The 26,638-nt window shown below is 40.9% G+C and overlaps 2 protein-coding genes across 2 annotated transcripts; one reads left to right on the plus strand and one right to left on the minus strand.

Annotated features, from left to right (window-relative positions):
* Positions 1–1,870: 1,870 nt before the first annotated feature.
* LOC137017077 (uncharacterized) lies at positions 1,871–26,638 on the plus strand. Its single transcript, XM_067381015.1, has 15 exons — positions 1,871–2,013; positions 2,997–3,272; positions 3,353–3,640; positions 3,713–3,997; positions 5,827–5,898; positions 6,001–6,063; positions 15,035–15,310; positions 15,391–15,678; positions 15,751–16,035; positions 21,877–21,948; positions 22,048–22,110; positions 24,688–24,960; positions 25,041–25,328; positions 25,401–25,685; positions 25,763–26,638. The coding sequence occupies exons 1-15, from the start codon at positions 1,932–1,934 to the stop codon at positions 25,771–25,773; spliced, it is 2,907 nt and encodes a 968-aa protein (XP_067237116.1). The 5' UTR covers positions 1,871–1,931; the 3' UTR covers positions 25,774–26,638.
* Positions 8,066–14,149, minus strand: LOC137017108 (uncharacterized). Its single transcript, XM_067381073.1, has one exon. The coding sequence runs from the start codon at positions 13,141–13,143 to the stop codon at positions 12,067–12,069; it is 1,077 nt and encodes a 358-aa protein (XP_067237174.1). The 5' UTR covers positions 13,144–14,149; the 3' UTR covers positions 8,066–12,066.

Raw genomic sequence — 26,638 nt, forward strand, 5'->3', positions numbered from 1 at the left:
AGGTGGAAGAGACGCTTGCGAGCTCTCTCTCCCCTGAGTCTGCATCTTCCCTAAAAGCCCCGAAGTTACCCACTAAGCCACTTAGAACACCATCTGCTTTAGTTAGTAAAGCATACTTGGCTGCAGTGAAATTTAAGATGTACTAACTGTACTTGGATGAGTGAAATCCAGAGCACAAATTCTGAGTATGGGACACCATATACTTAGCCAAACGCCACGTCACTTTCACCAGTCTTTCTCTTTTCAGCAAGGTCACTGTTGGGGATTGCTGCACTGAATGGCAGCTCTGTAATGGTGTAAACCACTTCAGCACTCTGATCAGGGTATTTTACACCTCTTATTTAGCCTAGTTTCTGTAATAAATGAATCGAATCACACAGAAATAAATAACTTCTCTGTTGTTATGATATAAAGGTTTGAGCCCCTGCCCCTTTCATCGCGAAAGTGAAAGTGCCCTTTGTGCTCGCATCGTGGTGTCCGATGGAGAAACTCACAACCAAGGTTGTCAGGCTACTCCGTTTGGGATAACAGCTAATGGGGGTGTTCATGGCAGGTTTTTGAGTTGTTAATTTGTTTTAATATTTTGTATACTACCTCCTTATTTTGGCAGATTTTTTATTAACTTCCACATCGGACGACTATTTCTTATATAAACTCTTGTTATGCAGTACAGTCTGTCTTAAGTTGAAATAAAATCTTTCAGATAAAGAAGCTTAAATGTACCTCTTGGAATGTAAGGGGTATGATTAAAAAAGTTAAACTTAAGCAAGTGATGATGAGGATTAAACAGCTTGAATCCTAGTATTCCTTCAGGAGACTCATTTGCTTAAAAAGGAGCTCCAAAAGATACATAGATGATGGCCAGGTCAGGCTGGCTTCATGTTTATCTTCTCATTGGAGGGGAGTTATGGTGTTGTTATTTCTGTATGTATGTGTGTGTGTTCTCTTTGGTTAGCTGGTGTCAAGCAGGATATCGCACAATCCGTCGCGGGATGGTTCCACCTCTCTCTGCCGGTATTGGATTACGACTATTGAATGAGGGTTTAAAACCATCTCTGCCGTGGAGCTGTTGCGACTTCAGGCCGGTTGCACTTCTCCTGTCTCCTCTCTCCTCTCCAGCTGCCAGACCATCATTACATATTGTGCATTATTTTTGATTCTGTTATATCTTTTCTTTGCTTTGCAGTGACGGTGTTCTGTAGGGTTGATCTGCCCTTTTCTTTTGAAATTAAGTTTGCTCTGTTTTGTTAGTGTAGTAAAGGTTGTTGTATTTTGTTTTGATACTTTGAGGGAAGTTATTTTGGATACTTTTGTTTATTACCCGTTTTGTTTGTTATTTTGGGCCTTGGGTCTTCCTGAAGTTTATGCACCCACTGGTTTAAGTTATCCTGGAAATTCTCAAATGTTTACTTAATTTCTTTCATCTTAATAAAACGGCTATATTTTATATAAAACCCATTTCTGGGTTTTCAAATGATGGTGCGGCTCATTAGCACATCTCAAATCTTCCTTTCATAGGCAAGAGATCAATGAAAAAAAGTCGTGTTCAATCATCTGAAAAATATAAGATCAAATGGACACTTTGACAGTTTTCAGACTGTATAATAAATGATATTCGCTAAAGGCAAATTATCAGTGCTGGTACTCGATTTCGGTGCTGCTTTTGACACTGTCGATCACAGAATCCTATATTAAATCCAACATTAATTAAAACCATTATTAACTACCCAATGTCTAAATATAGCTATAATTAGTTTGAGGAAGAATTGTATATATTGTACATGAGATATGCTTATTTTGCCCAGATACGGATGATGTCATCATTCTGTTTTCTCATTGGTCAAATCATCATCCGCTATTTTCTATAGTTTTTTTGTTGTTGACAGTTTGTGTATTCAACAATATAAAAATTCACTTCAGGCGTTTCAGTCATGGACAGGAGTGTCGCGATGAAGATATTCTCTCGGATTTGTGTTTTTCTTCTTTACGGGACTTTTCCTTCAGTTCAAGCAGGTAAAGATTTAAAGTTTCTGCATTTATTAGTGAACAAAAGTGAAAGTAAAAAGTACGCGTCGTGATTTAAATAGGCTGTATTTGTAATGACAAATGCAATTGTGTTACAAATGCATGCTATCATCGTATATGAAACACAAAACTAAATATACTCCAGTAATTAATTATATGCGAGTTTGCGACAACTGATAAAACTATCCACTAATACTAACAAGACAACGGCCTATTTGTCAACACCGTTATATTTATGATATGTGACGGAAATATTAGCCCACAGATTTAACAAGATTATGTTTTAGCATCAAATTAATTTATCAAAAGAATAAGATTATAGGAAATTATGACAAAATAAACCAAAAAATATATAGTTTCTGATTATTCAGTAGGATCTTGTTGAGATTCAGATGTGGGATTTTGACTAAAGTTTCCCTCAGAAAAAAAAAAAAAAAAAAAAAAAAAATATATATATATATATATATATATATATTAGGGCTGTCAAATGATTTATCACGATTAATCACATACAAAATAAAAGTTTGAGTTTGCCTAATATATGTGGGTGTACTGTGTAATTATTATGTATATATAAATACAAACACATCCATGTATATATTTGAGAAATATTTACAAGTATATGTATTTATTTATATTTTTATATAATTTATATTATAAATAAATACATTTTTTTGTACATAAATAACATATTTATCTTAAATATATACTTTAATTTGTGTGTATGTATATATACATATTATTTACACACATTACTCACACATATATTATGCAAACTCAAACTTTTATTTTGTATGTGATTAATCGTGATTAATCGTTTGACAGCCCTAATATATTATTATTATTATTATTATTATAAAAGATTATAAGATTAATTCTATTTAGATGTCTGTAGCGGAAATGTTTTGAGATTGTATTTTATGAGCTTCACCCACATGATGTTGTGCATATTTTATCTCTCTTGATTGCAGAGAGACACTCGCTGTATTACATTTACACGGGCTTGTCCAAACCTGTGGATCAGCCGGGCATCTATGAATTCACTGCTATGGGTCTGCTGGACAACACACAGATCGACTATTACAATAGTGAAGAAAAGAGAAAGATTCCCAAACAACAGTGGATGAAAGAGAAAATGCAGGAGGATTACTGGGAAAAAGGCACTCAGTCCAGAAAGAGTAAAGAACAGTGGTTTAAAGTGAACATCCACATTATGATGGACCGCATGAGACAGAAAAATGAATCAGGTGAGAAACATTCATACAGTTTAACCTGCACATGATTTTTATTAAGACACACCAAACATTTTGACTCTTCTCCATTTCAGATCTTCATGTTCTTCAGTGGAGACACGGTTGTGAAGTTGAGCAGCAGGGAGATGAAGTGAAGTTTTCCAAAGGCATTGATGAGTATGGCTATGATGGAGAAAACTTCTTGTCTTTTGATGATAAAGAGTCTCGATGGGTCGCCTTTACTGATGCAGCTCTACCAACCAAGAGAAAATGGGACAGTGTGCCGATCCTAAACCAATACACCAAAGGATACCTGGAGAAAGAGTGTGTGGACTGGCTCAACAAATTCAGAGAATATGGAGACGAGAAGCTCAGAAATGGCTGTGAGGGAATGTGTGTTTGTAGATTATCTGCAGCTGATGAAACTGATTGATGAACTTATTCTTTGTTTTCAGCTCCTCCAAATGTTTATGTGATTGAAAAGAAGAATACCAATGATGAAACCAAGCTGAAACTCACCTGTCTGGCCACTGGCTTCTACCCCAAAGACGTGATGATGATCATTAGGAAAAATCACACATCTCTGCCTGAAGATGAGATTGAATCCACAGGAATCAGACCAAACCAGGATGAATCCTTCCAGATGATGAAGAGTGTGGAGATCAAGAAGGAGGAAAAAGATGAATATGATTGTTTTGTTTCTCACAAGAGCATCAAAGAACCAGTTATCGCCAAATTAGGTATGCAAACTTAGGGTACGTTTACATGACAACAATGTACTATAACTGTAAAGTTTTTATTCCATCACTGACAAGACAAACTTTGGGGCAGTCGTGGAATAATGGTTAGAGCAGGGGTGTCCAATCTTGCTCCTGAAGGGCCACTGTCCTGCAAAGTTTAGCTCCAACCCCACTTAAACACACCTGAACCAGCTAATCAAGGTCTTAGAAACTTCCAGGCAGGTATGTTACCTTTCAAAGTAAAATTTCTATGATCAAGGTTTTTTGATTGTAGTGTCTGAACAATTATAGACAAGTTTGAAAACATTTCACACATGTTTTAGTGCTTTAGCAGGCTACACAATGAGTCTATATAGTTAGCATGATGTTAGCTCTTAACTGCTGGATCATGCTAGTTTTTCAACCTTGTGGGTCCGGGGTGATTTGTGCCTAAGGGCCTGGGTTATGTTGTGCCAGTGGCACAACTCACCCCCACTTATGATTATTTTCAACATATTATTAATTTGTAATTGTACATTGTACATCTTACATTTTAGCAGTTAAACTATGTGACATTCTTGATTTTAGACCAAAACCCATCATGCCACACACTTATAAAACACACTTTCTGAAGATGAAAAGCAAGAAATGGTGCAATGTTTTGCAAAAGGCATGAAAACAACTAATACTGTGTGAAACTGAATGGAGATTATCAAATTATCATAAGATTTGTGAGTGATTTAGAGTACAGCAGAACTCAGTCAGATAAAGGCCTATTAATGAAAGTTCCTGTCAAAAAAATACAATTTATTGTATTAAAAGGGCAGCTATAAAAAAAGCCAGTGTTGAGCAGCAAACAGGTATTTTCATCTTCAGAAAGATCTTTCTTCCTCCCCATTTTGTATGAAAACTGTGACTTGCTCAATAATGTGGAACAACCTCTAAGTAGGGTTTCCATAGACCTGGAAAATTATTTTGTCTGAGATTGATACCAGTTATCTAAAAAGACATGGATAAATAAACAAACAAGCATTTTCTTAGAAAAACTAAAATCTGAATGTTTATTCTACTGAAATCTTACTGATATGTCACTTGCATAATTTGTAATGCAGTGTATTCTTATATGTTACATAACTGACAGACAGCGTTCTATGTATGTCAACAGGCATCTATTGCCAAAGCCTTTTTGCCTGAAATGATTCACAAATATCATATATTGTGTATTTACATTTTTTTTGTGTTTTTCCAAAAACTACAAAATATGACTTTTAATAAAGTTTAATAGGGTGACAATATCTAAATAAACCTTAAATGAGTAATTTTGTATTGAATTTGTCTTGCTTTCATATAGCATTAGAGTTCATACCATTAAAATGTTCCGTTTTACTTCGGAAATGACTGGCACAATTTACCCCAACGTAATCTCCCCAAAGGCACGGACCAGGGGCAAGTTGTGCCACGAGACCACTTTTTTCCCCAAAATCTATATTTCTGAAACAGTTTATTTCAGATCCAAAATTATTGTTCTCAGGGATGCACCACATCCTGAAATATATGTGCATTCTTAAGTTGAAGGCATTACTGCCATGGCCTCACTTTAAAGTCACTTTGAGTAAAAACTGGCACAACTCACCCCACTTTCCCCTAGTGTAAACAGCCCATAAAATCATTCATTCGATCATTAAAGTATATGTATCATATAATGACTTATTAGGTATTGTTCAGAATTTAGCTTTATTTATGTGTATGAAATATTGTGACCTAACACAATAACATTAAATGTGTATGAAGTATCATATCTAAGAATAGCATTGCCACTATACACACTTCATTTTCTTGTGGTTTTCCAGGACAGGCTATTATATTATCGAGTGCCAGTGCAGCTGATGCTGAAAAATCTTTGCTCAAGAAAAAATCTGATGGTATGTTTGAGCTGTTGCTTTAATATAAACTAGGATAATTTCAAGTAGATTCACACCACAGCACTGGAGATGCACTTTGACATTTCACTCTTTCTCCAACAGGACGCAAGAGTGGTGAAACACTAGACATCAGTGCAGCTGTCTCTCTGGAGAAAGCCAAACCAAGTATGTTTTACCTGAAATATCAGTGCTGTTTTGACTCATTTCTGTTTCTCCACAGGCTCTAGTGTAGGACAGGAGAAATATCATTACAGTCAGAGCTTCTTACAGGAGCTGCTTGGTAATTGTAAATATACATGTACCATTAAAGCATTAGTTCAGTTTGAAATGAAAATTAGCCCAAGCTTTCTCCCCCTTGATCCAACCTAGGCATACTTTTTTTCTCTCTGATGAACACAATCTGAGAAATATTAATAAATATCCTGACTCATCCAAGCTTTATAATGGCTGTGAATGGGATTGAGGAGTATGAAGCTGAAGAACGTGCAGAGCCGTGTAGAGTACGTTTATGATGGATGATGTGGATGGAGACACTTTCTTCAGCCTCATACTCTTTGGTCCCGTTTACTGCCATTACAAAGCTGGGAAGTGTCAGGTTATTTATTAATATAACTCAGATTGTGTTCATCAGAAAGAAGAAAGTCAATTACATGTAGGATGGCTTGAGGGTGAGTAAAGATTGGGCTAATTTTGTTTTGAAAGTGAACTAATCATTTAGGCTTGGTTTCACTGACAGGGCTTAGCCTTAGTTAGGATTAGGCCATAGTTCAATTGGGATATTTAAGTATATTTTATAAAAATACATTAGAAAAAAAAAAACAAAAAAAAAAAAACATTACATTACTGGTGTGTATCAAAACAATGGCACTGACATATTTAAAGATTTGTCCATACAAGTTGCTTTCAGTTTAAATAGTTCAAACCCCAACACCATCTGTTGTTATAATTATTCTAGCCTCAAATTATTGTTGGTCCAAAGGATCTATTGCTACTTGCAACAAACAGAGCCTGTTAGCAATTCTGTGAGATTATATTTGTTCTTACTAGACCTTGCTCTTCTGGAAGGGCCTTGATGTTACGTCGCATTAGCCAAGTGCATCTGCTATTAACTATAGGGCTGTGTCTGAAATGCCCCCCATACCCTTATACAGGTGCTGGTCATATAATTAGAATATCATAGCTTTGGCACTGTGTGCAGGTGCCAAGTCCTGTTGGAAAATGAAATCTGCATCTCCATAAAGTTGGTTGAAGTGCTCTAAAACTTCCTGGTATACGGCTGCGTTGACCTTGGACCAGTGTTAATTTCGTTAATGAAAACTATGACGAAAAATGTTCATTGACAACCTTTTTTTCCATGACTAAGACGAGATGATGAGAGACGACACCAATTTCATTTAACGATAACGTGACTAAAACTACACGTGCAACATTGTTAACGAAAAAAGACGAGATTGAAATGTGGCTAAAAGACTAAACCCTTTACCAAAATCACTCTTTTGAAATCACTTTTTGTTTTTGGCGAATAAAGGAGACAAAACATTACAGACTGTCTTTACGAGCAGTCACGCTTACGGTTGCCAGATTTCCAGAATTTAACCCCCCCAATCAGAGCTTTTCTGTTAAAAGAACACGTTTTACTTAATTGTTGCTATCTGGCAACCACGCACACACGCGCCCTCTCAACACTGAGGAAGAAGCACGGATGATCTGAAAACACAGACAAGTAAGATAAAGTTCAGCGCTCTTCATTTGAGATTTTCTACTTAAATTAAAGTGTCATTCAGTCAGTCTATAATGCACTTCTTGTTTACTGACTGAATCTGTGACTAGGGCTGCACGATTAATCGCATGAGATTGTCATGCGTGTCTCGTCAGTAAAGCCGGTTCTGTGATTAGCGGTAAATGTCCATCACCTGCTTTCAAATGGAGCGGCACATAATATACAGAGCCGTAGTTCGCGGACAAGCTACGCAATATCGCGTTCATAATCGAAGGCGATTCATCTGCAATTATGAACGCGATATTGCGTAGCTTGTGCGCAAACTACAGCTCTGTCTATTGAGTGCCGCTCCATTTGAAAGCAGGTGATGGACATTTACCGCTAATCACAGAACCGGCTTTACTGACGAGACACGCATGACAATCTCATGCGATTAATCGTGCAGCCCTATCTGTGACCAAAGTTTAGGCTGATATCCAGCAGTGGTTCTCAAACTGACGTACGCAAAAAGTGCCATTCATTTTATTCTACTCACTTAAAATAACATGAAAACTGAACATGTATTTCTAGGAGGTAAAATGCAGTATATACACAACATTCAATCAAATTACCTCATCTTTCGCGGTCAAAACTGACTGCACCCAAACAAGACAGCATCGTGCTACATTAGTGCTGTTCTCGACAATAACATTACCTTTGTGAAAGTAGGAATTATCACTTACTAGCATGAAGAACAAATATAGACACAGACTGCACGTAGATTTAAGTAAAAAACAAAACAAAAACATACCCTTCTGCGAGTTACTGTTTTTAATGTTGATCATATTATACCAGCAAGAATATTTCCCGAAAATAATATAATATAATATATAATTTCCCTAATATTGATTTTATACAGTTCAACAAACAAAAGGGTAATATGTACATTTTAAACAGTATTGTCAGTATTTTTGCTCTATTTTGCAACGAAAGCCACAGCAGAACTGCAGCACACAAGCTGTGTTTCATGAACGAATCTGCGGCTTTGAACGAATCGTCAATGATTCAATGATCCATTCATAAATACAACCGCTTGCTTTGATACTGAAAGAATGAATGACTCGATGATTCACTCATAAAAACAGTGACTTACCGCCACCTACTGGAGTTTAATGTAATATTTAAAAGTATTACTTCATTTTTATCATCATTGTTTTTATTGCATTTAAAAAATAATAATAATAAATATTTAATGCATTATTTATTTTACAAAGGTATTTATAAAGGTAAAAAATGCACTGGAAAAATCGATTTAAGAAGGTTATTGTCCCTTAATGGAAATGTGTAACAGCAGTCAAGTGGAAAAGAGAGGGTGCACAGAAGGATGTTAAATATCTAAGGGGGTACGACACTAGAAAGTTTGAGAACCACTGAAAGAGGATATGTACATTTGCACTGCTACTGCTAATGTGAGGGCAATGTCATTACAGTCTCTACCTTGATTCAAATTTTCATAAGCTTACATGAATTGGTCTAAAGAGAAAAATTTTGACTATTTTGTCTAAAGACTACATATAAAATAGCTATCAAAACTAATGTTGGTAACTGTAGTTTGCCTAAAAGTAATGGCTAAGACTTGACAAAAATGTGATGACTTTTCGTCGACTAAAACTAGACTAAAATATGAAAGACTAAAATGACTAAAATGTGACTAAGACTAAGGAGCATTTTCGTATTAAGATAAAGACTAAGACAAAATCAAAAATGGCTGCCAAAATTAACACTGCCTTGGACCTCAGAAAACACAGTGGACCAACACCAGCAGATGACACGGCATCCCAAACCATCACTGACTGTGAAAACTTTACGCTGGACCTCAAGCAACGTGGATTGTGTGCCTCTCCTCTCTTCCTCCAGACTCTGGGACCCTGATTTCCAAAGGAAATGCAAAATTTACTTTCATCAGAGAACATAACTTTGGACCACTCAGCAGCAGTCCAGTCCTTTTTGTCTTTAGCCCGGTCGAGCCGCTTCTGACGCTGTCTGTTGTTCAAGAGTGGCTTGACACAAGGAATGCGACAGCTGAAACCCCTGTCTTGCATACATCTGTGCGTAGTGGTTCTTGAAGCACTGACTCCAGCTGCAGTTCACTCTTTGTGAATCTCCCCCACATTTTTGAATGGGTTTTGTTTCACAATCCTCTCCAGGGTGCGGTTATCCCTATTGCTTGTACACTTTTTTCTACCACATCTTTTCCTTCCCTTCGCCTCTCTATTAATGTGCTTGGGCACAGAGCTCTGTGAACAGCCAGCCTCTTTTGCAATGACCTTTTGTGTCTTGCCCACCTTGTGCAAGGTTTCAATGATCGTCTTTTGAACGACTGTCAAGTCAGCAGTCTTCCCCATGATTGTGTAGCCTACAGAACTAGACTGAGAGACCATTTAAAGGCCTTTGCAGGTGTTTTGAGTTAATTAGCTGATTAGAGTGTGGCACCAGGTGTCTTCAATAATGAACCTTTTCACAATATTCTAATTTTCTGAGATACTGAATTTGGATTTTCCTTAGTTGTCAGTTATAATCATCAAAATTAAAAGAAATAAACATTTGAAATATATCGGTCTGTGTGTAATGAATGAATAAAATATACAAGTTTCACTTTTTGAATGGAATTAGTGAAATAAATCAACTTTTTGATGATATTCTAATTATATGACCAGCACCTGTATAGTGCACTATTAGAGGGTACAGCCATTTGTAGTTGACCATAGAGGAAATTATTGAGTGCACACATTCACTCCCATAATCCACCTCAATGACTAGTGTTCTGATAACTCATGTACACTAAATAGTCAGTGGAAAGTGTGCAACGCTAGTCTGACAAGTAGGCGTGACCAAAATTTTGTTATTTATAAAACACATTTTGATGCAAATCTAGCTATCTAAATGTTGTAATATTTATTCCACATTGTCATAATATGTTAGGAAGTCAAGTCAAATTTATTTATATAGCGCTTTTACAATTGGTAATTATTTCAAAGCAGCTTTACATATTAGAAGCACAGAAAAAAGGGAAGTGGTTAGAAATAAGCTGTACAAACAAGCGTGGTAATATGTAACATATACAAGATGGTGCTACATTAAGCCAATGTCAGCTGACTCCCAGGGGTGGAAAAAAACCCCTAGGAGAAAAACCCAGCGTGCTAACACTGGGAAAAAAGTCCTAGGAGGGAAAAAACCCCTTGGAAGATATATATAATATATGTAAATAGATATGGAGATCAAAATCTAAATTATACATTTTATTATAGAGATTAAAAATAGATTATATATAAATATATGTAAGCGGATACAGGGATTAAAAATCAGAATTATAGATGCAGCCAGAACTGGATCTGTAGGCCCATTGTCTCCTGGGCTACATTGTAGGCAATGTAATGTTGACAGAACTGGGCTAATATGGTCATACTTTCTGGTTCTAGTAAGAACTAAAGCTGCTCGGGGAGATTATTTATAAAGTAATCATTAGTGGTAGACGTGATGGTTCTACAATATTTATGGCTGGGTGGTGGTTTTGTAGCCTTGGCTAATTGTATTATACACGAGACTAAATAATGATCTGATATATCATCGCTCTGCAGTAGAATTTCAACAGCATCAATATCAATTCCATGCGACAGTATTAGATCTAGGGTATGATTACGACAATGAGTGGGTCCTGACACGTGTTGTCTAACTCCAATAGAGTTTAAAATGTCTGCAAATGCCAATCCAAATGCGTCTTTATTATTATCTACATGGATATTAAAATCACCAACAACAAGGACTTTATCCGCAGCCAGTACTAACTGTGATAGAAAATCAGCAAATTCTTTGATAAAGTCAGTATGGTGCCCTGGTGGCCTGTATACAGTAGCCAGCACAAATGTCAACTTACATAATGTTACATAAAGCACCATCACTTCAAAGGAATTATATTTGAAATTCTTTTGAATGATTCTGAATATATTACTATAAATTACAGCAACACCTCCTCCTTTGCCTTTCTGTCGAGGATTGTGTCGATAGTCATAACCTTGAGGACTAGACTCATTTAAAATAATGTAATCGTCTGGTATTAGCCAGGTTTCTGTCAAACACAGCAAGTCTAGTTTATTTTCTGTGATAATTTCATTTACAATAAGTGCTTTTGAAGAAATAGATCTAATATTCAGTAACCCAAGCTTTATCATTTTTTTATCTCATTTATCTGTGATTTTCATTTTTTGAACATCAATTAAATTTTTACCCTTAAAAGGTTTCGGAAATTTTTTGTATTTACTAGTTCGAGGTACAGACACAGTCTCTATGTGATAATATCTAGGTGAAAGTGTTTCTATGTGCTGTGAATTATCTGAGTTCTGTGACGTGAGGCAGCTAGCAGACGGTCGGTTTAGCCAGTTTGTCTGCGTCCTGATCTGGGCCCTGGTTTGTCATGTTTCAGCTCTAAGACTATTTGCCAAATTTCTAGATAGAAGAGCAGCACCATCCCGGGAGGGATGAATACCATCTCTTTTCAACAGATCAGGTCTGCCCCAAAAGCTTTTCCAATTGTCTATGAAACCTATATTATTCTGCGGACACCACTTAGACAGCCAGCCATTGAGTGATGATAACCTGCTAACTATCTCATCACTCCGACGAACAGGAAGAGGGCCAGAACAAATTACTTCTGCTGACATTGAATTTGCGAGTTCACACACCTCTTTAATGTTAATTTTAGTGATCTCCGACTGGCGAAGTCGAACATCATTTGTGCCGACGTGGATAATGATTTTAGAATATTTACGTTTAGCATTAGCCAGCACTTTTAAATTTGCTTTGATGTCAGGTGCTCTGGCCCCCGGCAAACATGTGACTATGGTGGCTGGTGTCTCTATTTTCACGTTCCGTGTAATAGAATCGCCAATAACTAGGGCACTTTCAACAGGATTCTCAGTGGGTGCGTCACTGAGTGGGGAGAACCTGTTTGATGTTCTAATCGGAACGGAAGAGTGGTGTTTGTTCTTGCCATTATGCCGCCTCACGGTCACCCAGTTAGCCTGCTGCGTGGCTTCTACAACCGGAAACGAATGTGCAATGTTTACTAGGCTAGTCGCATCCAAAGCATTATCTAAGGCCCTTTCATTCTCACTATCCTCAATTAAAGTTTGGATGCGTGTCTCTAATTCTGAGATTCTCTCTGTCAGCCTGACAATATCCCTGCATTTATCACATGTGTAAGTCTCACTGCTGACAGAAAGAGCTAAGCTGTACATGTTGCATTTAATACACATGATAATCGTCGGACATGACTGACCGTGTGTTTGATGAACGCCGTCCGAAAAACTGCAACGCACACGGGACTCGCTGGCTGGATGTCTCGGTCGCTTGCCGGTGCCTGGGGCGAGGGTGATGTGCGGGACGCTGTACCTCGCGGTGGATCGATGAATGCCGGGCAGCAACGTCTCCACAGCTTCCCGATCTGGCGAGGACAGATCAGAATAACATACATCGGATAAATCCGCCATTTAATCGACAAGGAAGGTTGGTTTAGAGGAAAAAAGAAAGTAGACGGTAGCTAGCAGGCTAGCGGGCTATGGCTAACACTAGGTGATTACGCTGGTGGATTGCTAGTAATAAATCGTTCCGTTTAGTAATACTATGCAATAGGTTAAGTAATCTAGTGAAAAATAAGAAAGTTATATTATGTGAATAGGAATAAAGAGAAGGATTTAGGATAAACTCCACGAAGCTCCGAGCGTAGGTCAGACAGCAGGCAGCAGCGTTGAGCGTCGAGCAGTCGAGGGCCCACTTCAGTGGGGATCAATGGGTTGAAGGTCCAAATTGCAGTTTCAGTGCAGTTCAAAGCGCTCACTGGTTGTTTTGTGAAGTCTCACAAAACAACCAGTTCTGGGCAATTTACTCAAAAAATCGATTCAGAGAAAATTGCCTATTACACTATAAGCTGTTTGACAAATGTCTGCCAAATTCATTCACTCATTTCCATTCATTCATTCAGTGGACTATATTAGTAGAGTGATGTGAGAAATAGTGAATGAGGGTGTTACAGTTCCCTTGTCTCCCGGACTCCATTTCCCATGGGGAACCCCTGGGCAGGGTTTTGTTGTCACCAGAGCTTGTGAAGGCTCCAGACCCGCCATGGCTTTCCAAGGCTCCAGACCTGCCATGGCCAGCCGAGGCTCCTGACCGGCCATGACCAGCTGAGGCTCCTGACCCGCCATGGCCAGCTGAGGCTCCAGTCCCGCCATGGCCGCCCACGGCTCCTGACCCGCCATGGCCACCTGAACTCCTAGACCCACCCTGGAGACCTCTGTTCCCATCCGCTCCTCTCCCTGCACCTGCGTGAGGTCTCCAGGGTGCCCACCCCCCCTCCCCGGTTGTTTCATCTACGGCACGAGGCCACACCTACCGGGAGAGGGAGGTACTGTTACAGTTCCCTTGTCTCCCGGACTCCATTTCCCATCCTCCTGTTTCCACACCTTCCCTCACTTCCTCGTCATCTCCCCATCAGCACTCATCACCGCATAACCTGATATTGCTGAGTTCAACATGTTCCTGGTTCAACATGTTTGTTGATCCTGGAACCACATTCAAATCAACCAATCAGATTTGAAGGACGAGTTTACAGATTATGTCAAATTTAGGCTTAAAATCATGAATTGGTGCTTCTACATCAATGTTATTCATCTATCATTTCCCTCTGATTTTTGGGATAACTTATGGGTAGGGTTAGGTTTAGGGGTAGGAATAGGAATAGGGTTAAGACAAAATTTTCAGACTAGAATGTTGTTCCAAAATATGTTGACCCAGGAACGCATCTAACTCAGCAATATCATGAAGTGCCTCATCACCTGCACCTGGACTTCATCATCAGCACTCCCTTTTTAATGTACTCACTTCCTTCACTCCTTGTCCGATCTTGATGTTGTTTTGTATGTGTGTATTGTGTGTATCTCCTGCGTTTCTCATTAAATACCTTGATTGTGGATATCCGTTTATGTCTCATCTCTACTGCACCAGCATACCGTAACAGAGGGTATATGGGGCGATTACAGATATAGACCAGGTCTACAATTTATTGAACTTGCTTCCATCTACAGCATAAATATGGATGTTTTGTTGGTTACTTTGTTGTTTTGGATCTTTCTTGAATGATTTGCTGCTCTTTTTAAATCAACAAGTGGAATTCCATTAACTGTGTTGTAAGAGTTTTTTCTTGCACTGAAATCAAGGAAAAGGTTTCCAGTAGGATCTTGTTCAATCCTGTTTTTGACTAAAATGTCTCTGAACTGCATATCTGGCTTTGTACATGTTATCATAATACATTTAGTCTATTTTGTACTAAGTGTTTTTAAGTGAACAGTTATTTGATGCATATTTTATTCCTCTTCATTGCAGAGAAACACTCGCTGTATTACATTTACACAGCCTTGTCTAAACCTGTGGATCTGCCAGGCATCTATGAATTCAGTGCTATGGGTCTGCTGGACGACACACAGATCGACTATTACAATAGTGAAGAGAAGAGAAGGATTCCCAGACAACAGTGGATGAAAGAGAAACTGCAGGAGGATTACTGGGGAAAAGGCACTCAGTCCAGAAAGAGTAAAGAACAGTGGTTTAATGTGAACATCCACATTATGATGAACCGCATGAGACACAATAATGATTCGGGTGAGAAACATTCATACAGTTCAACCTGCACATGATTTTTATTAAGACACACCAAACATTTTGACTCTTCTCCATTTCAGATCTCCATGTTCTTCAGTGGAGACACGGTTGTGAAGTTGAGCAGCAGGATAGTGAATTTAAGTTTTCCAAAGGCATTGATGAGTATGGCTATGATGGAGAGGACTTCTTGTCTTTTGATATTAACGAGTCTCAATGGGTCACCTTTACTGATGCAGCCCTACCAACCAAGAGAAAATGGGACAGTGTGCCGATCCTAAACCAATACACCAAAGGATACCTGGAGAAAGAGTGTGTGGCCTGGCTCAACAAATTCAGAGAATATGGAGACGAGAAGCTCAGAAACGGCTGTGAGTAAACGTGTGTTTGTAGATTATCTGCAGCTGATGAAACTGATTGATGAACTTATTCTGTGTTTTCAGCTCCTCCAAATGTTTATGTGATTGAAAAGAAGAATACCAATGATGAAACCAAGCTGAAACTCACCTGTATGGCCACTGGCTTCTACCCCAAAGACGTGATGATGATCATTAGGAAAAATCACACATCTCTGCCTGAAGATGAGATTAAATCCACAAAAATCAGACCAAACCATGATGGATCCTTCCAGATGAGGAAGAGTATGGAGATCAAGAAGGATGAAAAAGATGAATATGATTGTTTTGTGTACCACAAGAGCATCAAAGAGCCAGTTATCGCCAAATTAGGTATGCAAACTTAGTGTATGTTTACATGACAAGCATGTACTATAAACGTGAAGTTTTTATCCCACCGCTGACATGACAAACTTTGGGGCAGTCGTGGAATAATGGTTAGACAAGTAACCTGAAGGTTGTGAGTTCAATTCTCAATACCAGCAGGAAAAGACTGAGGTGCCTTTGAGCAAAACAATAAATTTGTGTGTGTGTGTGTGTGTGTGTGTGTGTGTGTTCTCACTACTCACTACTGATAATGTTTGTGAACTAACTTGGATTCGTTAAATGCAGAGAACAAATTCCTAGTTTGGGTTACTTTACTTGGCCGTCACTTTCACTTTTTCCTTTTTTCCACTTTTTCACATACATGTGACAGCATTGTCAAAATGATCCCCGTTCACATGGATCTGCAAAAATGACTAAAAACACTGTATTATTCATGCCAGACTATTCGCACTTATAGACTGAATATATAATACATATGTGAATGACGTCACCCTTTTTAATGAATTCACATTTTTGTAATTTACACTAATGATAAAGGTTTCATTTTCAAAAACTTGCAGCTTGTATTTTCAGGCCCACAAAACACTGTTGTTGTGTAAATGAGCAGCCAAAACACATAAAGTATATGTATCTGTAACAAAGTTCAATGTCAGGAAGGAAGAGGACAGGGTCAGCTTGACTACCGACTGCTTTATTTGGTTTTCAAAAATAACAAAAACAGGTGTGCAGACAGGCACAAAACGGTCCAATACAAACATAAGCAACTCCAGCCAACAATTCCAGCATCCAGAGGGTAAGCAGTCAGTAGTCCTTCTCTCTCTCTCCCACTCCTGTTTCTCCTGGCGTTATATACTCTCTCCACGCCAATTACTGAAACAAGAAACAGGTGTTCGTCATTTGCATTTAACCCACTCACTCAACCGCTCGTCTCCTGCCTCTCTCTCCCGCTGCAGACTTCGCTGAACCACGCCCCCCTCGCCACATACCCCCACCGCCCGACTCAGGCCGGGGAGCCATCCGGCCTGCAGCCCCCCCCCCCCATTTCTGGAGAGGAAATCGGCCACAGCCATCTGAACACCCGGCCTGTGGACCACCTTGAACTTAAAAGGCTGTAAAGCTAGATACCAACGAGTGATCCGCGCGTTGGTATCCTTCATGCGGTGGAGCCACTGCAGGGGAGCGTGGTCCGAACAGAGGGTGAATTCCCGTCCCAGGAGATAATATCGGAGGGTGAGGACGGCCCATCTGATGGCAAGACACTCCTTTTCTATGGTGCTGTACTTAGTCTCTCTCTTTGAGAGCTTCCGACTAATGTACAGCACCGGCCGCTCCTCCCCCTCCATCTCCTGGGACAGGACCGCACCCAGCCCCCTGTCCGACGCGTCTGTCTGCAACAGAAATGGGAGAGAAAAATCAGGAGAGTGTAATAGCGGCCCGCCACATAAAGCAGCCTTCACTTGGGTAAAGGCCTGCTGGCACGGCTCCGTCCACTGGACCGTATCTGGCGCCTCCTTTTTAGTGAGATCAGTCAAAGGGCTGGTGAGGTCCGAATAATTAGGAACAAATCTCCTATAATATCCCGCCAGCCCCAGGAACTGTCTCACCTCCTTTTTGGTCTTGGGGCGCGGACAGGTCGCAACTGCTGCAGTCTTATCAATTTGGGGACGCACCTGTCCATGTCCCAAGTGGAAGCCCAGATATCTTACTTCCACACGCCCAATTGCACACTTCTTCGGGTTGGCCGTGAGCCCAGCTCCTCTCAGCGATCTCAGGACGGCCCTTAAATGCTGCATATGCCGCTGCCAGTCATGACTAAATATAATTATGTCATCTAAATAGGCTGCAGCATACGCAGCATGGGGCCGTAGAATCCTATCCATGAGACGCTGAAAGGTAGCCGGTGCCCCGAACAGCCCGAACGGAAGAGTGACAAATTGGTGTAATCCGAACGGCGTTGTGAAAGCTGTTTTTTCTTTAGATAACGGCGACAAGGGGATCTGCCAATATCCCTTTGTTAAGTCCAGTGTCGAATAAAAACGAGCTGTACCGAGCCGATCAAGCAGTTCGTCCACCCGTGGCATTGGATACGCGTCGAATTTCGACACAGCATTCACCTTGCGATAATCCACACAGAACCGAACCGAGCCGTCCGTCTTAGGAACTAAAACTATCGGGCTCGCCCAGTTACTGCTGGATTCTTCTATTACCCCCATGTCAAGCATTGCCTCTAATTCTGTCTGAACCACTTTTTTCTTGTGCTCAGGCAAGCGATACGGCCGGCTGCGAACTACCACGCCCGGCTCTGTCTCGATATGGTGCTGAATCAGATTAGTACGGCCCGGTAGGGGGAGAACACGTCCGCAAATTCTGCTTGTAATTTAGTGAGATCAGTGAGCTGGGAGGGCGAGAGATGATCTCCTCCCGGAGCCAGCGCAAGAGATTGAGGTTTGGAAATCGCCTCTGGCCCAAGATCATCCTCTCCACCAATCACCATCGCCAGCATCACTGCCTCTGCCTCATTCCATTTTTTGAGGAGATTGAGGTGATATATCTGACGTGCCCCCCTCCTATCCGACCGTATTACCTCATAATCGAGATCTCCGATTTGCCGTGTGACCTAAAATGGTCCTTGCCACTTTGCCAATAATTTAGAGCTTGACGTAGGGAGCAATACAAGCACTTTCTCTCCCGGTGTAAATTTTCGTAAATTAGTCCCCCTGTTATACAGCCGGCTCTGTTTGTCCTGGGCTTGTAACAAATTCTCCGTTGACAGCCGCCCCAAAGTGTGAAGTTTTGTTCTCAAGTCCATGACATACTGAATTTCGTTCTTACTTTGAGATGGTCCGTCCTCCCAAGTTTCTCTTAGAACATCCAAAACCCCGCGGGGCTGGCGTCCATAGAGAAGCTCGAAGGGGGAAAACCCCGTGGAGGCTTGCGGGACCTCTCGCACAGCGAACAACAGGGGTTCTAACCATTTATCCCAATTTTTGGCGTCCTCCTGAACGAATTTACGAATCATGGTTTTAAGCGTGCGATTAAAACGTTCGACCAGCCCGTCCGTTTGTGGGTGAAAGACGCTGGTACGGATCGTTTTAATGCCCAATAATTCATAAAGTTCGCGTAACGTACGTGACATAAACGCCGTGCCTTGATCGGTGAGGATTTCTTTTGGAATCCCCACCCGGGAGATTAAACTGAACAGTGCGTCCGCAACACTCTTAGCAGAAATGTTGCGGAGAGCCACTGCTTCAGGATATCGTGTTGCATAATCCACAATGACTAATGCAAAGCGATGTCCTCTAGATGATCGCTCTAATGGCCCGATGAGGTCCATACCAATTCTCTCGAAGGGGACCTGCATTAATGGAAGTGGGCGCAAAGGCGCTTTTGGGGTGGCCGGTGGATTCACCAGCTGACATTCACGACAAGACGCGCACCACCTGCGCACATTCTCATGAATGCCCGGCCAAAAAAATCGGGTCATGAGGCGATTTAGTGTTGTTGCCTGTCCTAAGTGTCCCGCCATAGGATTAGAATGAGCCGCCTGGAAAAGCATTTCCCGGCGGCTCTTTGGAACTAACAACTGGGTTGTATCTTCTTTTGTCTGGGTATCTTGGGTCACCCGATACAACCTATTTTTCACAACTGCAAAATATGGATAGGTAAGCGCGCGTCCAGGCTGGAGAGGCTGACCGTCGATGACTTGGACCTGTTCAAATGCACGTTTCAACGTCTCATCCTGAGACTGCTCCAGGGGAAAATCATCGCGCTCCGAGAGAATTATTCTCTCGATTTCACTCTGTTCCCCTGAAGCAGCACTCAGTGGTCCCCGATCAGTCTCTCCCGCCTGCACCCGCGCCTCCACATCCACCGCATTTTTCCCCCAAGAGGCATCCGTGCATAAATAACCCAATAATTCAGAAAATGCTGGCCAATTTGTTCCCAGAATTAACGGATGCCGGAGGTGCGAATTAACTGCCACCTCAACACTATGTTTTTGTCCCCGGAATTGGATAATGACTGACACTACAGGATATTCCATTATATCCCCGTGCACACACCGCACCTTAACCACGCGGCTTGTATCCAATGCCCCGGATGAAATCAGGCTTTGATGGATCGAGGTTTGGTTACATCCTGAATCCACCAAAGCCTGATAGGTACCCCCCTTGATACTCACAGGTATTTGGTACCAGCCAGCTTGACCGGGGGCAGCCTGCGGGGCGTCCGGGACCCGAACCATTGTCCCAACCTCCATCACCGGGCATTTATCTATGAAATGCTCCGGGTCCCCGCAACGCCAACAGGCCGGCCCAGACCTCCCCGCCGCCCCAGTGGCAGGGGGTGGGGTAAATGATTGGCGTGGAGAAAGCGGAGAAACAGGAGTGGGATCCCGTCCCGTGGAAACCAGTCCCGCCCTCCTTGGCGGGGCACGTGGAGTCCCGGACTGGCTCTGGTCAAACCCGCCCCGCCCCCGGGGCGGGACACGCGGATATCCAGGCGGCCGTGACCTGGGTAAAGGGACAGGATGAGAGAGAGGGACAGAAGATGGAGAGGGAGAGAGAGAAGCAGATGGGAGGGGTTCGCCGACCCCGGGGCACGCCACCATATGGTCCTCCGCGAGATGGATGGCCGAGTCCAGCGACGTGGGGCGGTGGCACTGGACCCACTCGGCTGTCTTCTTCGGTAGCCGAGTGATAAACTGCTCCAGCACCACTCGATCGACGATCTTCTCCACGTCGCTTCCCTCAGCCAACAGCCATTTGCGGCAGGAGTCCCGGAGCTGTTGGGCCATCACGAAGGGTCGGCCGGACTCAGCCAGCTCGAGCGAGCGGAAACGCTGTCGGTGTTCCTCAGGGCTCCGGCCGACCCGCTGGAGGATGGCCCTCTTCAGGTCGTCGAAGACCAGGAGATTCTGGACCGGAAGCTGCTGTGCCGCTATCTGGGACTCCCCGGAGAGCAGCGGGACCAGGCGCATCGGCCACTGGTCCCGCGGCCAGCCTGACAGCTCGGCCGTCTTTTCAAAAAGGTCCAGGAATGCCTCCGGGTCGTCCGCAGATCCCATTTTGTTGAATGGCAGGTGGGCGGGCACAGCGCGATGTTCCGTGGCTTCCGGTCGAACCTCCCGGTCAATCCAGCTCCGGAACCTCTCGCGGTCCTCCTGCTGGGCTTGGACGATGACTTGAAAAGATCTTTCCTGATCTCTCCGCAAGTCCAGCAGGGCCTGATGTTGTTCCTGTTGTAGGCCCGCGAGGCTGCTGATAATCTCCGCAAATGGCGTTCCGGAGGACGATTGCATGGCGGCGGCTTTCCTCTCCCTTCCCGGGTTTCGGCACCAGTGTAACAAAGTTCAATGTCAGGAAGGAAGAGGACAGGGTCAGCTTGACTACCGACTGCTTTATTTGGTTTTCAAAAATAACAAAAACAGGTGTGCAGACAGGCACAAAACGGTCCAATACAAACATGAGCAACTCCAGCCAACAATTCCAGCATCCAGAGGGTAAGCAGTCAGTAGTCCTTCTCTCTCTCTCCCACTCCTGTTTCTCCTGGCGTTATATACTCTCTCCACGCCAATTACTGAAACAAGAAACAGGTGTTCGTCATTTGCATTTAACCCACTCACTCAACCGCTCGTCTCCTGCCTCTCTCTCCCGCTGCAGACTTCGCTGAACCACGCCCCCCTCGCCACAGTATCATATAAAGACTTATTTAGATATTGTTCAGAATTTAGCTTTATTTATATGTATGAAATATTGTGACCTGACACAATAACATTAAATGTGTATGAAGTATCATGTCTGAGAATAGCACTGCCACTACACACTTCATTTTCTTGTGGTTTTCCAGGACAAGCTATTGAATTATCGAGTGCCAGTGCAGCTGATGCTGAAGAATCTTTGCTCAAGAAAAAATCTGATGGTATGTTTGAGCTGTTGCTTTAATATAAACCAGCAAATTTCATATAGATTCACCACAGCACTGGAGATGCACTTTAACATTTCACTCTTTCTCCAACAGGACGCAAGAGTGGTGAAACACTAGACATCAGTGCAGCTGTCTCTCTGGAGAATGCCAAACCAAGTATGTTTTACTTGAAATATCAGTGCTGTTTTAACCCTTGTGTTGTGTTGAGAACCCTATCACACTTGTGGTGTTCCCGGTCAAAAATAACCGGCCTGCAGAAAAATAACTTATAAATCATTTGTTAAGCTATTTTATCATCAAATATTGGATTCAAGCTTTTAGCCAACTTGTTTTCTGTATGAGTGAGTATGAGCTGAAGATAGTGCATCTGTCCATCATAAACGTACTCAACACAGCTCCAGGGGGTTAATAAAGGCCTTGTGAAGCAAAGTGATGTGTTTGTGTAAGAAAAAATATCCATATTTAATATCCATACTTCTGTATTCCAATATATTTGGAATTATCTTCCAAAACAGTTCTGCAATATATTGGACCTGCTTCCATAAATATAGATGATTTGTTGGTCACTTTGTTGTTTTTGATCTTTCTTGAATGATTTTCTGCTCTTTTTAAATCAATGAGTGGTATTCCATTAACTGTGTTGTAAGAGTCTTTTCTTGGACTGAAATCAAGGAAAAGGTTTTCAGTAGGATCTTGTTCAATCCTGTTTTTGACTAAAATGACTCTGAATTGCAGATCTGGCTTTGTACATGTTATCATAATACATTTAGTCTATTTTGTACTGAGTGTGTTTTTAAAGCTGCAGTAGGGAGTTTTTAGAAAACGTTGACTTAGCCTGAAAATTTGAACAAGCACATCTCACAGGTCACTCCCCCTTGCTCTCTGCTGCGCTACAGCCCTCCCTCCACAGCTCCACCCCCATCACAACGGAGCCTGCCGTGAACGCGCAGGCTAGTAAGCAATCAGGGCAACCGATGACGGCGGATAAACAGTTATAGCACATTCACTGATACGGACGAAACACCAACAATATGATTTACATTGACTATGGCCTGCCCATACTTTGATTACAAACTTGGTCCTCAAAACATTACGTATTTTGCAATACATGTAATGTAACTAAATGACGTATATGCACTATTTCTATAAGTAATAAATAGCTAGTAAGGTAATATAACGGTAACTAACATTACAGTATGCAAGTAATTATTCTATCGATATGTAATGCTAAAGAAGGTTTGCTAGTACATTATTTCAGCAACATAACAAGCCAGTGAATTAGTAGGTTTCAGTAGTTGCTTTGCACAGTGCGTGACAATTTATCTGTATGTTATGTGGCTAAAGTTTAGACACTAGGCGTTTCTCAAAACCAAGATCACTAAGTTCGGACTCGCGTCCTTGGTACTTAGGACTTGGCAAGTTCGACTCCGGAGAACGAACTCCCGTGGACGGGAGAACACAAGTCCGGTGATTCTGCAAATGGAACAGCAGCGTACTTGATAATGTCACTCAGCTCGCGCTGGCTTCTCCGGTTATCTCTGTATGTATATTTTAGCCAAGAATAAAACAAAATTTATTATTAAACCACTCTGCCTCTTTTCGTTTTATTTAAAGAAACAAACAAAAACATATTAATAGCCTCAGGCAACGAGTGATTAATTATCTACAATGTCTGCTTATATTTATAACAAAATGAAATATTAAACAACCCTGCCTCCTTTCGTTTACATTTCAAACATATTAAATGTAATACTATTTGTGCATACTCTGATTATCTTCACTGTAATGAAATGAAATAGGCTTTAACATAAAACACAACCTTCTCTTTTTGTTAAATGTCAGTTTTGATGTTCAATAATAGCCATTATAAAAGATATAAAAATATACAATAAGAAATAAAGCAAACAATTCAGTCAAGCGTACAAAATCAGCGTTTTAGTATGATACAAAAGTTAAATAGCCATATATAAATTTATGAAACGTCACGTTGCCCTCAGCCAAAACGGAGCCAGCGGCAAACGTCAGAAGGATTAGCCGAGGTAAGGCTGCTCTCGGCTGGGCACATGAGCGCTGAGAGTCCGGTGATCGCCTGGATCTCAAAACTCCGACAACGTCAGATCAAATTTTCAGAAAGGCACTATCTTTATCAATTAACCACAAATTTGAGCTTTAAACCAGCACATTCTCACCTGAAAAAATCTTAAAACTGCATATCATGACTTAATAGAGCCCGATCACACGAAAATGCATATCAATAGTACGAGTTTGTAATCTCGTAGAATATATACGCCAAAATGAGTTTTTCGTGTGCATATGATACGCACTTTATGGGGTATTATACGTACGAAACTGGATTGTTTGTCCGCCATAAGCAAAGCTGCGGCACACCGGTAATCTTGATTTTGAACGCCTGTACGCACTGTGCACTATGGCTGTGCATGACAGGAGTGTGATCAGCGCGCACACGAGCTTGATTGACACTGCTAAGACACTCCTCCTGACTCTGATTGGTTGTTTCTTACCGGGAGCGGTGTATTTCTACAAATGGCAATAGGACCACTGGGAGGAGCCAGAGGAGCTTGATTTTTTCACAGATTATCTGTCTCATATTCTACTGTCAGGACATAATGACAGGTTTAACAAATATGTAAAAAATACATTTTTACAAAAGTTTCCTACTGCAGCTTTAAGTGAACAGTTATTTGATGCGTATTTTATTCCTCTTCATTCCAGAGAGACACTCGCTGTATTACATTTACACAGCCTTGTCTAAACCTGTGGATCTGCCGGGCATCTATGAATTCAGTGCTATGGGTCTGCTGGACGACACACAGATCGACTATTACAATAGTGAAGAAAAGAGAAGGTTTCCCAAACAACAGTGGATGAAAGAGAAAATGCAGGAGGATTACTGGGAAAAAGGCACTCAGTCCAGAAAGAGTAAAGAACAGTGGTTTAATGTGAACATCAATATTCTGATGAACCGCATGAATCAAAGTGAATCAGGTGAGAAACATTCATACAATTTAACCTGCACATTATTTTCATTAAGACACACCAGACATTTTGACTCTTCTCCATTTCAGATCTTCATGTTCTTCAGTGGAGAGTTGGTTGTGAAGTTGAGCAGGAGGGAGATGAATTTAAGTTTTCCAAAGGCATTGATGAGTACGGCTATGATGGAGAAAACTTCTTGGCTTTTGATATTAACGAGTCTCAATGGGTCGCTCCAGTTGAAGCAGCTCTACCAACCAAGAGAAAATGGGACAGTGTGCCGATCCTAAACCAATACACCAAAGGATACCTGGAGAAAGAGTGTGTGGACTGGCTCAACAAATTCAGAGAATATGGAGACGAGAAGCTCAGAAACGGCTGTGAGTAAATGTGTGTTTGTAGATTATCTGCAGCTGATGAAACTGATTGATGAACTGATTCTTTGTTTTCAGCTCCTCCAAATGTTTATGTGATTGAAAAGAAGAATACCAATGATGAAACCAAGCTGAAACTCACCTGTCTGGCCACTGGCTTCTACCCCAAAGACATGATGATGATCATTAGGAAAAATCACACATCTCTGCCTGAAGATGAGATTGAATCCACAGGAATCAGACCAAACCAGGATGGATCCTTCCAGATGAGGAAGAGTGTGGAGATAAAGAAGGAGGAAAAAGATGAATATGATTGTTTTGTGTACCACAGATCCCTCAAAGAACCAATCATCGTCAAAAAGGGTAATTTAAGCTGTTGACAGACAGAAATGCTTGTGATATCCTTAACTAAAATTGTAATCTTTTTTGCATTTGTGTAGATGGACAATAGGCTTCTCTCCTGTCACAGTAATTGGAGTTACTTCCATTTGACACTGGAAGCGGATGCACTGGAAATTGGTTTAATATGCTGTTTAAGCTCTACTTTAATTCATATTAACACTATGTGATGTTTGTGATTCCTGGCTATGGTATGAGTGTTTTTTTTTGTTTTTTTTGCATGTATCCTATAATCTGTAATCTGTATGATTATAGGATTTATAACCTGTATCATGTATAATCTGATAATCAGACTGAAAAGCCTTCATGTACTGAGTTTTTTAAATTTCATGTAGACCTGAAATAATCCGGTAACACTTTATTTTACAGTGTCATAATTGCACGTTTCTACATCTATTTACTATAGTAATAACAGTAAATTATGCATAATTACAAGTAACTAATCCTAAACCAAACCCTAACTGTAACTCTATAGTAAATACATGTAGTTAATAGTACGCAGTACTTATTTGAGTAATTACAATGTAACTACAGCACTGTAAAATAAAGTGTAACCAATGCTATTAATAGGAAAAAATAAACATGTAAAATATGGCTATTTTCTCAAATGTATTCAAAAATAACTTGAGCAGTGCTGTCGTGTATGTATACATACATTTTACATCTAACAATATGTTTATCTAACGAACATCTCAAAATCTTACAAAGTGGTCAGTGGAGGACACTAAATATTTACTAAATGTTTGTTTAAAAGCTCTTCTGTCAGATATGTCAGTTTTCTTGAAAGATGAAAACAGCAATTATACTCTCAGTAGTCCACGGTTTTGCTTCTCATGACAGTTGCTCATCTTCACTAATGTTTATCTGATAAACACTAACTCTTATTTGTAAAAATTTGAGAACATTAAAACTATCTA

Source organism: Chanodichthys erythropterus, chromosome 3 (assembly GCF_024489055.1).
Source record: "Chanodichthys erythropterus isolate Z2021 chromosome 3, ASM2448905v1, whole genome shotgun sequence".
Lineage (NCBI taxonomy): Eukaryota > Metazoa > Chordata > Actinopteri > Cypriniformes > Xenocyprididae > Chanodichthys > Chanodichthys erythropterus.

Coding starts and splice junctions, on each gene's coding strand:
- LOC137017108 (XM_067381073.1), bottom strand. CDS start 13,143: ATGGCGGATTTATCCGATGTATGTTATTCTGATCTGTCCTCGCCAGAT.
- LOC137017077 (XM_067381015.1), top strand. CDS start 1,932: ATGGACAGGAGTGTCGCGATGAAGATATTCTCTCGGATTTGTGTTTTT. Junction 24,961..25,040: donor CATGAATCAAAGTGAATCAG/GTGAGAAACATT, acceptor TCTCCATTTCAG/ATCTTCATGTTCTTCAGTGG. Junction 25,329..25,400: donor CGAGAAGCTCAGAAACGGCT/GTGAGTAAATGT, acceptor CTTTGTTTTCAG/CTCCTCCAAATGTTTATGTG.